This window comes from Vombatus ursinus, unplaced genomic scaffold (assembly GCF_900497805.2).
Source record: "Vombatus ursinus unplaced genomic scaffold, bare-nosed wombat genome assembly UNPS02006874.1, whole genome shotgun sequence".
NCBI lineage: Eukaryota > Metazoa > Chordata > Mammalia > Diprotodontia > Vombatidae > Vombatus > Vombatus ursinus.
This window is the reverse complement of record NW_020946652.1, coordinates 7,148,120-7,164,980: the sequence shown is the minus strand read 5'-3', so window position 1 is coordinate 7,164,980 and position 16,861 is coordinate 7,148,120. Positions and strand designations below refer to the sequence as shown.

Genomic DNA, 16,861 nt, shown 5'->3' with positions numbered 1-16,861 from the left:
GACTGTCTGATGTCCCCAGCTCCCTCATTTCCCTGCCCTGTTTCTTTGGAATAAGCCAGACCGTCCGGAGCCACGTGCAGGCCTGGGTTTCGTCCTGCTAGCTCTTACTGGTAGCCTGTGAGATCCCGTATTGATCTCCAGTTCATTTTGGTTGTTGTCACATTGTCATGAATAAGGAAGGGCCTGGAGCCCACAGTCTCCAGCTCTGCCTTTGTTTTAGGTCACCGTCTGTGGCCGAGGACCTTTCTGCTAGGCGACGTGGTTTCCACCAAAACACACACATCAAAGTGAATTTGGGGATTAGAAGAAGCAGCTTGTACAAATGCTTTTCATATGTATGAGAAGAGGCATTTTTTTGCTATATCAAAACAAGTGACTAGATAGTTAGAAATTTTCTCTCAGTTTTTCCAAGTAGAGATTTTAGTTTTCTTGTAGTAGGTTTGTCTTTAATGTCAATCAGTTCCAGTGGCCGATATTGGTCTGTATAATATCAGGTGGTCAGTTCCTCTACCCTTTTGTCCATTTTGTTTGGAGCTTCATTGGCCTGGTTCGGCAGGGATTTCCCCTTGGGCTTCTTCTTCCTCTGCTCCTTCCCTTTCCTTGATTTCTTTTTCTCTGTCCCCCAACTAGGAGATGGTTGGGAGAGCAGGTGACTCGGCTTCTTAAGGCCATAGGAAGTCCCCAAAGGAATACTGACGCTGCTCTGTCCAGAGCAGCTCCTCTTGCCGGCGATGCTTTTGTTGTCCAGCAATTTAATTGTTGTGTAAGAGGTTGAATTCCTCATGTTTCTATTTTTACGCCTGTAAATTGACCTGCATTGTGGATGGAGTTTCCTCCCTGGGAGCTTATGAGATTATAGATCTGGTCCAACCAGAAAAGGAACAGAAACAGAATGTGATAAGAATGTCCTGGGTCAGAGTCAGGCTGCCTTGTCAACAGGGCCCCCTTTTCTGGAAAGGATTGGGTTACACAGAATCATGATCTCGTTTGCCAGATCGTCCTGTTGACCTCCCTTCATGGCATAGACTTGAGCCTTCCCGAATCCCGGGGACCTTTGCAACCAGGAGCTTGCTCTTTAGCCTGCTTGTATCCTGACTGGGTCGGGAATGACTTGATGTAAGGCAGGAGGCATGGTCGATGTGGGTTGGGGAGTGAAGGCATCTTAATCAAGTGCTTTCTGGTAACCCTTGCAGGGCTGCTTTGGAAGAGGTGGAAGGAGACGTGGCGGAGTTGGAACTCAAGCTAGATAAGGTAAGTCCAGTCAGACTTGCCCTCATAATCCACAGGTGCTGAAAACCTGTAAGCAAAGACTGAAGTCATCCTCATCCAATGTTATCATAGACCCATGAAAGCAGCTTGGGGGATATTGACATTGATCCCACAAGATGGCAGCCGTCATTCTCTGCTGCTTAATAATCAGATAGTGAAATAGTTACGTTAGTGATGTTCGGGTACAGCTTTGGCTATGCCCAGTTTCACACCGGTATGCAGTAGGAAAAAGTTTGTTTCCTGTCTGGGACTTTTTGTTTTTAGTGACTTTTCCAGAAATGGTCATGGCCATGAATAAATCTCAAGAAGTCAGCTTCTGTGTATGGGGAAAGTGTTTGCTGATTCTTGATTTCTGTATTTCTGCTGGTTTCTCTGATTTTTGTCTTTGAATTTCCTCTTAATTATTATATAGAGAGTCAGAATAGTCCTGAGGTTAATAGCACACCAATGCTAGGGTTCATGCCAAAAAATGCTTATTAGATGCCAGCTGGAATGAGAGTGCTGTGCTGAGCTCTGTGTCCAAATGAAAAAATTAGCTAAGATGCAGCTTCTGTCCTCCTGGGGTTTCTAGTCCAGGAGCAACCCCAGGGAACCAGGGACCTGCCCGTCCTCTGCCTCAGCCTGACAGCCGCCCGGCTGCCAGAGGGGACCTCAGGGAACCCTTGCCCTGCTGTGCCCTGACCCCCATTTCCCAGTTCCCACTTGGCACTTTTGTCTGGATGCTGCCCCAGCCACCCCTACCCCTTCCTGAGCTGGTGTGGAGCCCTTGGATTAACACTACCTTCCCAGCAGCCCTTTCGTTGCCACGAAGTCGGACCTTCCTGGGTTCTGGAGTGGGTTCCCCTCAGGTTCTAGATGAGCATTAGTTATTGCGATTGTTGCTGTGTTATTCCTTCCACATTCTCTGTGGTTTTTAAAAACTAAGTTGATTAATGCGTTGCCCTCTTCACAAAACTCTTTTTCTTCCTCATTAGAATTATTTCTCTTTGTGTCTTCAGAATTTATTCTTGAGAACTTGATTCTCTTCCCTCCTGGGCGCGCTTGCCTGGTAGAATTTTAGTCCCTGGGACCCGACTTCTCCCTTCCCTGGATCCTTTGACCTCCAGCTTTCCCATCTGCCTCCGTCACAGATTGTAAGGTGGAGTGATCCTGTGCCCCGTGTCCTGCCAGCTATTCCTCAGCGACCAGCTCTCCCTGGGTGGTGACGTTCCCGCTTCCTTCCTGTGCCCTTTGGACATTGTTGTTAGCTGCTCTGCTTTGGACCGAGTAAGAGAGAGCTCTCCCACAAAGCCTAAATGAATGAAGTCCCTGTTCCCTGATCATGCTTCTCTGCCAGGCTTCTGCCGTCCCTCTAACTCCTCCTTCACACCCGTGGCTCCCACCACGTTTTCCTCTGGGTTTCTGGATTTCCTTGGGAGCCTGTCTTCTCAATACCCAGTGCTGCTCTCCTCCCCTGTGTTCCTCGCCCCACCTTGAGCCAGTCCCCTTTCTCTTGAATCTGCTGTGCTTTTCCAGAGTTCGCTTCCCTTCCAGGTTCCCATTCTGCCCTGACTCAGTGATACCTGTGAAAAAATCCGGTTGGCCTCCTTTCATCGAGATCTCAGCTTCACGGCTTATTGCCCATGCTTGATGCATTTGTATGGAGACGTCTGAGGCCCGGGAGTGCCGTGTTTTGCACCTTTCTTAGACTTTTGGTCACGTGAATTTCTGGGCGACTTCACTGCTATTCACATGATGTTCACATGTTCACATGAAGCTCTTTTTTCTTGGTTTTCATCTCAGTAGGTAGATAACATGTGGGCAGTTTGCTCCTTTTTTCTTACTGTTTGCTGTTTCCTTTGGATTGGAAGTGTAAGATATCAGGCAAACCCAGCCTTTTCGGCTTGCAGAAACTGCCTACTTTCTTTACAAAAACAACCCCAAACCTCAGAAAGTAATAAAAACAGCCATTCCATTCCCATAGCCTAAGTTGTTCAGTCATTCCCTAGGTGACGGGCAAGCTCTCATTCTCAGGTCTTTCCTATAACAAAAGCAGTCATGTAAATATGTTTGACATGTCCATCTTTTCCCTCCTGATTTGTTTACCTCTTTGGGTTGAAGGCCAGCAATGGTGTCAGGGCAGGGGAAGGGAATAAGAATGTCGATAGCTGGCATTTCTAGAGCACCAGCACTGTGCTAGACACTTTCCAAATATGGCCTCATGGGATCCTCACAAGAGCTCTTTGAGGCGCAGGTGCCATTATTATGATCATTTTACAGTTGAGGAAACTGAGGCAAATAACAATTAAGTGACTTCTCCAGGATCATACGGCTGTATTAGTACGCCGGTCTTCCTGATTGCAGGCCTGACACTATGCATTGCCCCATCCAGCTGCCTCTGTCAATGAGTCTAGCTCTAAATCACTTTGCAGAATGACTAGACCAATTTACAGTTCTACTAACAGTGTACTAGTGCGCCTTTCTTCCCACAACCCCTCGGACAATTGTCATCCTCCTTTTTTGCCCATCTTTGAAATTTGATGGCAGGTAGAACCTCAGTTATTTTAATTCGTATTTATTTCATTATTAGCGATTTGGAGAGTTTTTCCATCTGGCCACTGATTGTTTGGATTTCTTGCCTTGAGGATTGCCTGTTTGTATCCTTTGTTTATCTATTTGGCAATGATTCTTGTTCGTTTTTATTTGTAGCAATTCCCTACATATCTAATAAGGCTGTTAAACCTTTACTTGCTTCAAAGATTTTTCCCCCCCAGTTAACAGTTTCCCTTCCGTTTTTGACTTTTATTGGCTTTATGCTAAAGCTTTCAATTTTATGTAATTACAGTTGTCCGTTTTTTCTCCTGTGATCCTCTGTCCTCTTGGTTGGATAAGCATTCTTCCCCTAAATGTAGTTGTGAAAGGCATCTTCTCTAGCCTTTTCTATCCAGGCCTAATATCCACTTGGAGCTTACTGCGCTGTATGATGGGAGATACTGATTTCACCCTAATTTCCTGTTTTAGTACAGTGATTGGGCCAGCCGGTTCACGTCTCTGATTTGTCTTTGTGTTCTGAAGCCCTTGCCTCTGATCCCTTGCCATCGGTGGACACAGCCGCCTCTGCCTCCACAGTCTTTAATTTCTTGTCTGTGCTTTCCAGATGTCTTCTAGCCAGCATCGTTTGTTCTGTATGAATTCCAAGGAGCTGAGGAGTAGACAGCAGTTCTGAGAAGTCTGGGAGGTTTTCTGGCTGGCCAGTTTGGATCAGCTCATGGGGCTGTGTTCACTGGAGCTGTTCCTGGTTTGCTTCTTAATGGATACAGTCTGGGGGTGGGTTTGAGAGGGGCTCTACCTGGATACTGCAGGCTTAGAGTAAGAGTCACATTTGGTCACCTGGAGCTGTTTCTGTGAACTGCCTAGTCATTTTGTGTAATGATGAAGTCCAATGAGCTTTCATCTGTGATGCAAATAAGGTGTTCATACTCCCTTATGGAAAGGATTTGTAAAACTGAGACATTTTCCTTTTTTCAGCTTGTAAAACTTTGTATTGTGATGATTGATACTGGAAAAGCCTTTTGTGCCGCAAATAAGCAGTTTGTGAACGGAATTCGAGACTTGGCCCAGTATTCTAGTAAAGATACGGTAGTAGAGGTGAGTATTAAAATAAAGACAGTTAGGAAAACAGATGATTTAAAATGTAGTAGAAGATTTCCCAAGTCACAAAACCAAGGTTGCGCTGCCCTCCTTGTGCCCTTCTGTGCAGTGGTGCTGCCCTTTGGGCTTTCTAGCCAAAGACTCAGAGGTGGTACAGTTCAGGCCCCTGGGGCCTTGTCTCCTCCTCGCTTCTCCACCTCTATTTTATGTGTGAGAGGAGGCTGAGGCCCGAGAGGTCACGTCACTGTCCAGAGTATTTGCAGGGACTTAGAATCTGTGGCTCCAACTCCCCAGCAAATATTTGGGTAATTTTGTGGCTTTCTTACCTGTGGGGACAGGGATGAGAGACATTCCCTAAGGGTGATATCAGCACAGATGACCAGATATTCTAGTTAAATAAGTGAGCCCGAACTGGGGCTGACTTTTACTGAAAGTTTCATTTACGTTCAGCCTCATCAGAGTGGAGACTCTTGGTAGGTTGAGAGTTTTCCTCTGCAGGCCTGGGGTGGTCAGACTCTCTGATGGGTCGCTTTAAGCATCATGTATCATGCATAGAAGTGAGAGAGCTCAGAACAAAGCGCAGCGGCCTCCTGGCTGTGTTCGGCTGTGGGCCTGGATTCCGCTCTCCCCCCGCCTTCATAGCCGTGGTGGTGTGAGATTGAGTATTCTGTTTTCCAGGGTGTCACATTCTTAATACCTGTCAAACCCTTGTGAGGTCTTGGCTTCAGTGATCAATAGCAGCTTTCACTTCTACAAATCTTGTCTCAGCTGGGCCACAGATATCTGTGGTCTCTACTTTAGGTTTTAATGATAAAAATGAAAGAATATTTGTTCAAAAAACAAAACCAAGCACTTAGCCCAGTGCCTGGCAGGTGCTTTATAAATGCTAATCCCCTTCCCCTTCCCTTTGCCTACTGATTTTATCTTAATTTCTCTCGTTTGCAGACAAGCTTGACCAAATTTTCGGAAAGTCTTCAGGAAATGATCAATTTTCACACAGTAAGTGCTGCCAGTAACCAGGACATGAATAATTAGGAGCAGAATTTTCCTAAAAATTCCTAAATGACGTCCAAGTCCTGCAGTTGGGAGGGAGGGGACAGTTTTTTGAGAGGACAAAGTTGGAGTTCTTTGCCTTGAAAACCTTTCATCCGCTGGCTGCTGACCGACCAAACAGCTGTCAGGCTGGGCTGGTCGTGGGCTTCTTTTGCTCCTCTGACTTTGAGTTTTGGACCTAATGGGATTACTTTGAAATGGAGGGAGTTGGTTGAGGGGATGGGGGGTGGGGAGGGCAGATGGATGAAATGCCTCCCTTCAATTTACTGGCTTTGAAGAAGTTTTCTTTTAAAAACGAACAACTTATCGTTTTTTTTCTGTAAAATATCTTTTTATATTGCTTCAGTGTGCTTTCTGATGGAAGGGCATTTATTGCTCCAGAAGTAATGCCCGCCATTATCTGAATGTTAAAGAAAATTTTATTTAACACTTTACTTGTAAAACTTGATACTCAAAGTTCTTTAGAATATAATCTATACATTGGTCAGGGTTTTTTGATTTTGATTTTTACTTAAATATTAAACCACTGTATCTATCATTTAAATTTATTTTTTTTGTGTGTTTTTATGTTTATTCCAAAGTAAGCTCAGTGAATATAAACAACTCGTGCTTTAGCAAAGGATAAACAGTCATTTTGATTTTTTTTCCTCCTAAAAATTCTGGTTTTTTTAATTATTTAATTTTATTTTCTTAACTCTTTTTAGTCAGAGTCTCAGGAAAGAAATTGCTTGTTAAGATTTACTTTTGGGGGAGCCGATTTGCGTCCAGATCAAGCAGCCTGCTTGGGGAAATGTTCCTCCAGGCCTGTCCTGGGTCCTTTTTTCTCCATTCTCTGTGCTCTTTCTTAATGACCTCACTGGCTAGCAGGGGACCCGGGACAAACCAGAGGTGGCCTAGGAGGTCAAGTGCTGGAATTGGAATCAGGAAGACCTGAGTTCAGATCTGGCCTCAGCTCATTCTGAGCTCTGTGACCTCAGGTTTTTTTTCCTATTCTTTTTTATGAAAACGTATGTTAATGTTTGCTAAGGGCGTGATCATTTTAAAGCCTTGGACTTAGAGTCAGTCAGTTAGTAGGCGCCTCCTGTGTGGCCAACACCAGGGGTACAAAGGAAGGTGGGGGAGATCCCATGCAGACAACGAGGTACGAGTGATAGAAGCCGAGAGAAGGAATGGAAGGCAAGCTCAGGGGAGAGTACCAACATGAGGGAGCGGGACTTGGGAAGGCCCCCTGCAGAAGGTGGAATTTGGGCGAAATCTTGAAGGAAGCCAGAGGAAAGTATTGCAGACGTGGGAGACAGGCGGGAAAAAGGCATGGCGCAGAGATGGAGTATCCTGTGCGCGCAGCCGGAAAGGCAGGTGTTGCCAGGTGGTAAAGTACGTGAACCCGGAAGGGTAGGAAGGGAGGGACCAAGAAGGGTCCCGTGCCAGCGAGTCCTAGGGGACTACTGGAGAGCGTGAAGTAGTGAGGGGGGCACAGCGGTCTGACCTGCACTTTAGGAAAATCCTTTTGGTGCCTGGGGCGACAAGACTTGTGGCAGGCAGCCTCCTCAGCCGGTGATGAGGGCCTGAACTGAGCTGGTGGCCGTGTGGGGGCGTGGAGGAGATGTGTGAACACAAGACTTGTCATAGAGCATATCCGCGGAGTGTGATGTGGAGAGAAAGCGAGAAGCACGGTGGGCCCGTGAGCCTGGGTGATCGGGAGGACGAGAGCCCTCACGGTAGCTGGGAAGAGGGGACGGGCTGGTGGAAAAGATGAAGAGTTCTGTTTTTGATGGGTGAAGTTTGCCTAGGGCGCGTCTAGTTGGAGAGGTGGGACTGGGGCTTGGGGCTAGACCAGTGCACCTGGGAGTCATCTTTGTAGACCTGATCACTGAACTCACGAGAGCTGATGAGCTGAAGTGTGGGCATCGGAGGGAAGGCGGAGCCTGGGGACCACCCCTGTCAGGGAGCTGGACGAAGATCCGGCAAAGGAGACCGAGGAGGGAGGAGGGGGCTTGGCTGTGCGAGGCCGCCAAGCAGTCGAGGAGGACGAGGGCTGGGGAAAGACCAGGAGACTTGGTGACTTTGGAGAGAGGGGTTTCGGTCCAGGGAGGAGCGTGAAAGCTAGGTGGCAGAGAATGTAGAGTAAAGCAAGAGGAAAGGAGACAGGCACTGCTTGTAGAGAAAAGAAAAAAGTGTTGAGAAAGCCAAGTTTAGCAAAGGAGAGGAGAGCTCGGGGACGGTAGCTAGCTGGGGTGGTGAGGCCAAGTGTGGGCTTTTTGAGGTGAGTGTGACACGGGTGTGTTTGTGGGGAGCAAGGAAGGAGCTAGTACATGGAAAGTAATTGGAAGATGAGAGAGAGTGAGGATAATAGAGGGGACAGTCAGATGGAGAAGACGAGGGCAGATTTCCATCAGAAATACATATAGGATTTGCCTTGGCAAAGAGAAGGGCTCCCTCATCAAGAGAGACAGGAGTGAAGGAGGAGATAGTGGGGGAAGATATCTGAATGATGTGAGGTAAGGAATAGGGGAGACGGGGAGCTCCCTTCAATGGCCTCAGCCTTCTCAGTGAAATAATTGGAGCTGCACCCATCAGCTGAGGGAGTGGGGAGGTGAGAGCCAGTGGAGGCTCCAGGAAGCCTGGAAGGCTTTGAAAGAGCCGCGGGGATGAGTGGGAAAGTCAGTTGATGGGGGATGAAAAAGTATTGATTGCATTGCTGCAGTGAGAGCTTGAGGAGAGTATGGAATATAAAGTCATAGTGGCCGTGTAAAGTCCTGGCTTCATGCCCCTCTTCAGTAGAGCACACAAACCCATGATAAAGGTTGTACACACACACACACAATCTACGTTATCTGTACTCTTTGTGATTCTTTTGTGTCTTTGTCCATATAGACTCAGAGATACACGTAGCCGTGTATATAAATCTATATATATTGGACTTAATAGAACTAGCTCTCCCGATGCTTTTCCAGGATCTCCTCTCCTTAGATCCTCATGGCCTCTGGGAAGTAGGTGGTGTATTAGCACTGTCTTCCTGAGTACATGGAACACAGTGGAGGCTTTATCAACATTTGTGGAATTGAATTTTACAGAAGAAGAAACTGGGGCCACTAGAAGTCACTGACCCCTACACAATCTGAGCGTGGGTTTCCCATCTTCTGCCATGACATCCACTGCTCTTTCTGCTGCACCACAGGATTGTCTGTGAGGGAAAGTTAGCCAAAGAAACACCCTGGATTAGGCCCCTTCTCAGGAGGAGAACATTCCTGCTTTTGAAAGGTCAAAAAAGCAACATGGTATCTGTGGCCCATGGGATTGCCTTGTCCAGAGTAGTCAGCTCTGTGGTACTGTTTCAGACAGGGTCAAATTCTGGAAACATGTCAAGTTTGCGAGGCTAATTGTGAAACAATTGGGGCCCTTGGCTTTAGAATCAGAATCACAGAAATTAGAGATGGAAGGGTCTCCCCACTCCACTCGGCAGTGAAAGGGATTTTCCTAAGACGTAGCCTTAACGGCCCCCTCGCTCTCCCTTCAGTAAACTGCACTCTCACTTTTAAAGCACTTCCTAACCTGGCTCGGTCTTACCTTTCCCAGTATTGCAGCCAGACTGGCTCACGTGCTGCCGCTTGTCTGCGACTATCCATTTCCTACCTTTGTGCCTTTGTACGCGCTGTCTACCATGCTTAGAAGACCCCACACCCCCTCCCTCCTTATCTCCACCTCCTGGAATCTCTAGTGTCCTCAAGACTCAGCTCACATGCCACTTTCTCTAGGAGGTCTTTTCCCGTTTTCCCAGCTGCCAGTACAAAAAGTACCTTGCATTTACTCTGTATACACTTTGTATGTGCCCATTTATTCACATGCTGCCTTCCCCATTAGAGTGGAAGTTCCTTGTGGGCAGGGACTATTGGTTCCTTGTAGCACTTACTTATTGCTTGATTGACATGGGCAGCCACATACAGCATACCCCGCCTTTGCTCGAATCCTTCCCATGAACCCGTCATCCCAGTTAGAGCCAACTCTGATAGGAAGTTTTTCCCAACATGAAATCTAAAGTTGCCTCTTTGCAATTCCCATCCATTGTTCCTGGTGCTAGAAAACGAGTAATACTATTTCCAGAGGGAGGGACATTAGCTAGTTAAAGATTGAATCATGATTGAGTTAGATTTGACAAGTTATAAGCCGTGACAATGACCTGGGGACCGTGATTCTTGTGACCATTTTGGAGTTGTGCTCAGTGGGCGGCAGGCAGTGAATCACCCTCCCATTGTCAGGCTTATTAACCCTCAGAGGGTTGATTTTGAATCCCTCTGGGTTGTACATAGTCTTATGTTTGAACTTTTGCTACTAGATAAGCTCCAACAATAGAGTTAGAACCTAGGACAATCAGCTGTTCTCCAGAAGGTTGTATGTCCAGTGATCTCGAGTAGACTTTGAAGATATTTGGAATAGATGACTTGTTTGACTGGAACCTTGGGGGTTCTGTGACATCGTGAGTAACTTCTTTAGGTTCTGAGCAGCTGTAGGTTCTAAGCTCTTTTGTACATTGATTCAGTGAGAGCTTTTGTCAGTTGGCTCATGTTTCTCGATGGATTCTTGGCTAAAGCTAATGGAAAATGCCTAACGGAATTTGGTGAGTTGCTCTGGAAGCCATTGAACTTGGCCTTCTCCCGTTGGCCACACATTTGTAATGTGTTTCTTCTGTTTGAAAAGAGAAAATGGCTTTTGTGATCCAAGTAAATCTGTCACAGGAACTGCTTCATTTGAATCAGGGAGATTTGGTTAGCTCGGCTTTTTTCCTCAGTGCAACGTACCACGAGATACAAAATTCATTCAAAAATAACCCAGGTAGAAATCAAGCACATTAGGTTGATATCAAGATTTTAATGTCGAAGACATGGTGAAGGTGGTGTGGGTCTAAGAATGGTCAAAGTCCCCCTGGTCCCACAAGGTGCTGTAACTTGACATTGAATTTGGTCAGGTGGGAAGAACTCTGGCAAGAGACTTTTTCCCCCCCTCTTTTAGGGAGTCAAGTGTAAGTCATTTAGCTGTTGCCTTCTCTTGCTCCTCAAAAAAGGTATGGGAGTAGAAGAACCCTTTTAAAGAGGTCCAGCAGATTTTTAAATGAGCCAGTCATTTTAAATCATCAAGCCTGCTTTGTGCTGGTTAAAAAATAGAAAAATCAGGGCAGGGGGCAGAGTGGGCCAGAGCGGGCCGGAGCGAGGCGGGTGCAGGAAGAGCTGCTGTCCTGCCGTCTGTCCCTGCGAGTACGCGGACACCGATAGGGGGGCAAATGCGGGGCCTGGCCCGGAGGGACAGAGGGCTCAGGCCACCCCAGCCAGCTCTCGTTGCGTGACCAGTTTAGTCCTGTGGCATTTTCAGAGATTGTTTGATGCTGAAAATATCCTGGATACAAGAAGCAGACTCTGCCTTGTTGAAGTAGAAGCATCCTCAGCCTTCTTCCTGATCGTGCTCCCAGTGTTGGGCAGGAGAAGGGACAAAGATCTCTAACTGAAGAGAAGAAAACATCATTTGGGAAACTTTTTCTCCCTCGTATTTCTGCGTTTAATTTTGTTTTTCACTTTATAAATGGTCCACATTGAAGAAGTAGATGACACATCTGGAAGCATTCCACTCTCAGTCCAGCACTGAACACAAGTGTGCTGTCCAGAATCTTCACAAAGCAGAGCCAGTTTCTGCTGGATTGTTTCTTGCCCAAGATCTTAAGTCTATGGTGGACACACACAGACACACACACACACACATGCACACGCAGACATACACACGCGCACACACACACACTTTTTAACAGCCGTATGATTGGGGATAATGAAATTAATATTTTAAATGCCCTCTCATGTGGATGTTTCTCAACTGAGTTGAGTCTCTAAGTTCACAGTTTTCTAATACTTTAAAATTATATTTTTCTTCCATTACCTACCCTTTGCTAATACATAACTACATCACCACACTTGTCTTGCTAGCCATGGCCTAGTGTTGGTACCCACTCCCTAGATCCTCATGTACTATCTGCTTCAGCAACGACATAGTGCCCCCCGCCAAGGCAGGTGAATGAGCTGAACAGAGGTGTGTGGTTCCCCCCTCTTTTTTTTTTCCAGCCAAAAACGAAGTTTATTGAAGATTCGCCATATTAGTTAGACTCTTAAGGAGTCTGAGCATCTGTGAGCTGGACCTTATATTCAGAAAGACTATGGGAGGGATCTCGGAGTGGCCAAGTACTCTATGAGGTCTGGTTGATCCCCATTCCCCATTTGTGGGGCAGCTCTAGCTATGAGCATCCTCCAATCTTTTCTGAGAATGGAGTCCCGAGAAAGTTCGACAGATGTCACTATGTAGGGAATCTCTACCCATTTTCGTTCTCTGCCACTATCTTTCTACCTCTGAGAGCATATTTTGCTGTAATGTCCCCAAAACGGGCCATACCTCATCATTTTCCAGGTGATACTGAGGCCAAATGGTGTTGCAAAAGAACATCAGCTTTGTCTTTTTTAGTTCTTTAGGGACACTAAATTTTTCCCAATTTTATAAAAGACAGCCCACAGGCGAATCTTCAGGAATTAGAGGATTGACCCTTTGCAAACGTGGGTGCTGGAAGTCCCTCCCTCCTTAAACGAGGATTTAGGAATAAAGCTCGGGAAACAAAAAGACCAAGTCCCTGGTGCTGAGAGAATTGAGAGGATTGGGCCTATGCTTCCATCTAGGGAGTCGGAAGGTCTGCCCACGTCCATGGTCTTGAACAGAACCACTGGACCGAAAGCCTGAGAGCATCAGACTGAGTTCAAGACAACTTCGTGGCTGTCTGACCTAATGGGACCTGAGAGGTCAGGCCTAAAAAGCACTTCCAGGCCAAACCTTTCGAGTTGCTTGGAAATCCACCCTATTGCAGGGCATAAAAAGGGATTAGGGGAAGAGGGGAGGCTTACGTACCTTCCAGTCCCGACTGGTGATGAGCTTGGTATAGGCAGTTTTTCCCAGTGCAGGGAACCATATGATGAGGTCTAGAGGTTAGGGGTCCTGGAATCCCAAAATCACGGCCCTCGGGTCCTGCCCGAAAGAATTCGACCCAAGCCTTCTTTCAGCCAGAAACAAAGTTTATTGAAGATTCACCATATTAGCTAGACTCTTAAGGAGTCTGAGTGTCTGTGAGCTATTGGCTAGATTGTGAAAATCTGAGTAGTAGCTAGATTATAAGAATACCAGCCCCCCCCCTTTTAAATGGAACCAGATACCTTTTTCTGTTCTCCCCCTCCCCCCTTTATTTGGGTAAGTGTGAGAAATAGAGTAGTTCAAAATGAGCAACTGCGGGGGCAGAGGGCTGGTCAGCACAGGGCATGGCTTTTGGTGCCTCCCAGGAGTGCTGCTGCCCAGGCCACCCCAGCCCCTCTCGACCGAAGGATAATGTGGAAGACCCAGCTGGGCCAAGCGTATGGAGTTGGAGGGCCAGACCGCAGAGGTTACATTGTGGGATCCTGGCCATGAGGTCGAATGCCTCCTCACCTTGCTGAAGAGAGACACTGGACCTCAGTGGTGCAGCTTGGCTTAATTTCTCCACACGACAGTCAGCTAAGTCTCCTGCGGCCACCTTTGAAAAACATGGTGGCACCTATCCCAAGGAGAAGGACAATTTGGAGTGAGTCGCCAAAGACGTAACTCCTCTGATGATTTTTTTTTTTTTTTTTTGTTAGGCAGTGGGGTTAAGTGACTTGCCAAGGGTCACACAGCTAGCAAGTGCTATCTCTCTGAGGCCAGATTTGAACTCAGGTCCTCCTGAATCCAGGGCCGGTGCTCTATCCACTGCACCACCTAGCTGCCCCTTGATGATTTTTTTTTACCAGTGAGCCCCTACGGACTCCAGGAGATTCCTGGCACCAACTCTCCCTGCTCCACCGTGACTCCGTGGATTCAGGTGACTCCAATGGCACACATGCCGGACTCTCTGGGAACCAGTCTGGCTGGCACGGCTCTGCCTGGGGTCACGATGGCGTGAGCCAGCACGGCAGGTGGGAGGGGAAGAGCAGGGACCCACCGCCAGTGGAATGGCAGCTTCCACTCCCGCGATGGCTCTGGCCTTTAGGAAAAGTCGCCTACTGAGGCCAGGGAAAGAAGAGAAGGCAGAGAAGTTGCAGTTTGAGGAGGAAGCCTTTCCATCTTTGAATCCAGAAGCTGGGAAACAGAATCATCCAAGCCGACCCGTTGTGACCCCTTCTAGAGTATGGGAAAAACCTCCTAGTGCCAAGCAGCCTGCCGAGATGCTGGTCACCAAGACGGTTTCCAGAGAGGATCGTGCCGCTGCCTTCACCTCACCAGGACCTCACCTTGCACATGGGAACAAGCCCTCAGCTATTGTCCCAAAGCCAGCAGTGCCTCCTTCCAAGCCTGTCCATGGAGAGTGAGCACGACACAACATAAAGCAGGCTCGCTCTCCTCTAGCCTTTCCCAGTCCAGTTGCTGTCACCAAACCAGTAGTACTGGCAGGTGGTTCAATACTTTCCACCCCTCCAGCAACACCCCTCCCATCGAGATTAACCAGGCCAATCCATCAGACTGCAGACAAAAAGAGTGAGTTCCTGAAGACCTTGAAGGCTGACCAGAATGGGGAGATCTCAGAGAACCGAGACTGTGACAGACCGGAGGATGAGAACGGCGCACGAGAGCTGAAGGAAAATGGGGAAGAGGGTTGCCATCAGATGGCCTCACTCTCCCCCAGTGGAGGAGAGAGAAGGCCTTTCTCTCTCATTGGAAGTGGAGCACAGCTTATTGAAAGCAGCAGGCTGGCAGGAATACCCAGAGAATGAAGAGAATTGTCTCCCCCTCCCAGAGGATGAGCTCAGAGAGTTCCACATGATGACAGAGAAGCTCAGAAGGAACGGCTTGGGGAGGAGCAGCTTCTCCCAGCCACCGCCTCTCTGGCCTCTTCACCCTTGGAGAGACGCTTTGGCACCCAGAGTGACCCGTCCAGCGCCGCTCCCCGTCAGGGTTCTATGAGCGAAACCGTTCTTTTTCCTTTCCTTGTTCGTTGCTGTTGAATCCTTTGTGCACAAAGGGAATGATCCCAAAGAAGAGAGATTGGCTTGTTTGGCTTTTCTTTCTTTTTTTTTTTGGTTCAGCCCATTCTATGCTTAATAGAGACAAGTTTGTATAGCTGGGAAATCTGTGACAAAAAAATAAAATATCTAAGTACACACATATACACAAGCCTCCGTGTGCAGCTGTGTGTGTAGGACAGTAGATGTGTCTGACAGAGCCGGTGGCAGAAGTGAGCAAGAGCCGGACCTTGGCAGCCCCCCGGCCTGCCCAGGGCTACTCACAGTGTGCTCAGACAATCGTTGTCGATGACGAAATGACTATGGAAGTTAAGATAATTGTGTTAAATTAGTGCGAATAACATGGATTTTTAACTTTCTTTTATTTTTGGTGGCTTGGGTAGCTTTCCTCACTTAACCAAGCGTTTGTGGGTCTCCTTTTTTCCTTTTTGAGTGCAGCTGTAAAATATCTGGATATAGGAATTGTCGTGTTCTCCTTGCAGGCTTGATATTCAGGGTGGATTGTAAAATATAAATTTTTGTGAGATTTCAAAGATGAAGATTATTTTGATAACATTATTTACAGATTTTAAAAAGTGGTTATCACATGAGTTTGTAATAAGGGGGAAAACTAGTGCATCCAAAATAAGTAACTTGGAATAAATATTTTGCATCAGTTTGCAAAAAAAAAAAAAATAATAGAAAAGTCAATCAGTGGAAGAAAATTAGGTATACAGGCCCCAGAAGCAACTGAATATAGTAGCGTGGTATTAGATAAACCCAAGAATTCCAGATGCTGGGGTATGGATTCACCATTCAACAAAGAGTCCTGGCAAAGTTGGAAAGCTGTCTGGCAGAAATTTGAGGGTTAGATCAGTGTCTACCACCATATGCCATGTTAAGGTCTAGATGGATTGAAGATCTAAATATAAAAGATCATATCATAAACAAATTAGAAGAGGAAGTAAGAAATTTTCCCTAATTATTCCATAATTAAGAAGGCCTCCTTCTTAAAATGTCATTAATAGACTAGACAATTCTAAAGCAGCTAGGTGGGGAGTTGAGTCAGGAGGACCTGTGTTTGACTCCCAGCTGTGGTCAGCTTGATGCCCCTGTGGTGAATCATTGACCCTCTCTCAGTTTACCCCTCTGTAAAACAGGATGATAGCACCTGCCTCCTAAGGTGATTGTGAGGATCTAGTGAGGTCACATATGCACAGCTGCACACAGGCACACTCGGAGCTCATGCGTCTGTGAGACGCTGAGGCTGGTAATAGGCTGACGCCAATGGGGCGTCTCTGCTCAGCCTGGCACCAACAGAGTGAGCCCCAAGTGGGCTGCCTAGGGAGGGATGAGAGCGGCAGCTGCAAGAAAACCCAACATTCAAGCCATTGAAATAAAGCGTGGTGCCGACTTCGAAGCAGTATTCTCCAGGGAGGGAGGCTGTGTGTTGGCAGGTGAAGGGTGGAGCCAAGGTGATGGCAAATCTCTCCAAAGAGATCTGAGCAGACCAGCCCATTCATTTTCACTTCTAGGATGGAAGAGTGGTACAGAAATCTGATTTCCCACACACATTTCCAACCATCTTAAAGATCTAGTTCTATGTAATTGTCGTCTTCTCCCACCTTTGTTCAAGTCTGGGGAGCGAGTGGCAGGGAGGGAGCAGCGTGGCTGCCCAGCCCTGAGGCCCATGTTGGGTGCCTTGCTCTGTGCTGGTGCAGGGGGCTTTATTTAGCAGAGCAGGAAACAGAGGGCTTGTATTTGAAAGGCCGCAAAGAAGGAATTCTGGGTGGACAGGGGAGAAAATCCTTTTCCATTTGGCCTGTTCTTCAGCATTTACCAGTCCAGTGTCTGTGAGTCTTTGCTCACGTCCTTTGGTGGTC

The 16,861-nt window shown here is 47.2% G+C and overlaps 1 protein-coding gene across 2 annotated transcripts in view; it reads left to right on the top strand.

Annotated features, from left to right (window-relative positions):
• ACAP2 (ArfGAP with coiled-coil, ankyrin repeat and PH domains 2) overlaps window positions 1–16,861 on the top strand; it is a 121,798-nt gene that overhangs the window by 32,526 nt on the left and 72,411 nt on the right. The window contains exons 1-4 of one of the 2 annotated variants that reach the window (XM_027848734.1): window positions 1,194–1,251; window positions 2,400–2,535; window positions 4,777–4,896; window positions 5,845–5,898. In XM_027848734.1, the coding sequence (XP_027704535.1) occupies window positions 4,798–4,896; window positions 5,845–5,898 (153 nt within the window). In that variant the 5' untranslated portion in view covers window positions 1,194–1,251; window positions 2,400–2,535; window positions 4,777–4,797. Of the gene's footprint in view, window positions 1–1,193; window positions 1,252–2,399; window positions 2,536–4,776; window positions 4,897–5,844; window positions 5,899–16,861 lie in introns of those variants that run through there. The other variant, XM_027848733.1, reaches the window with a different exon arrangement.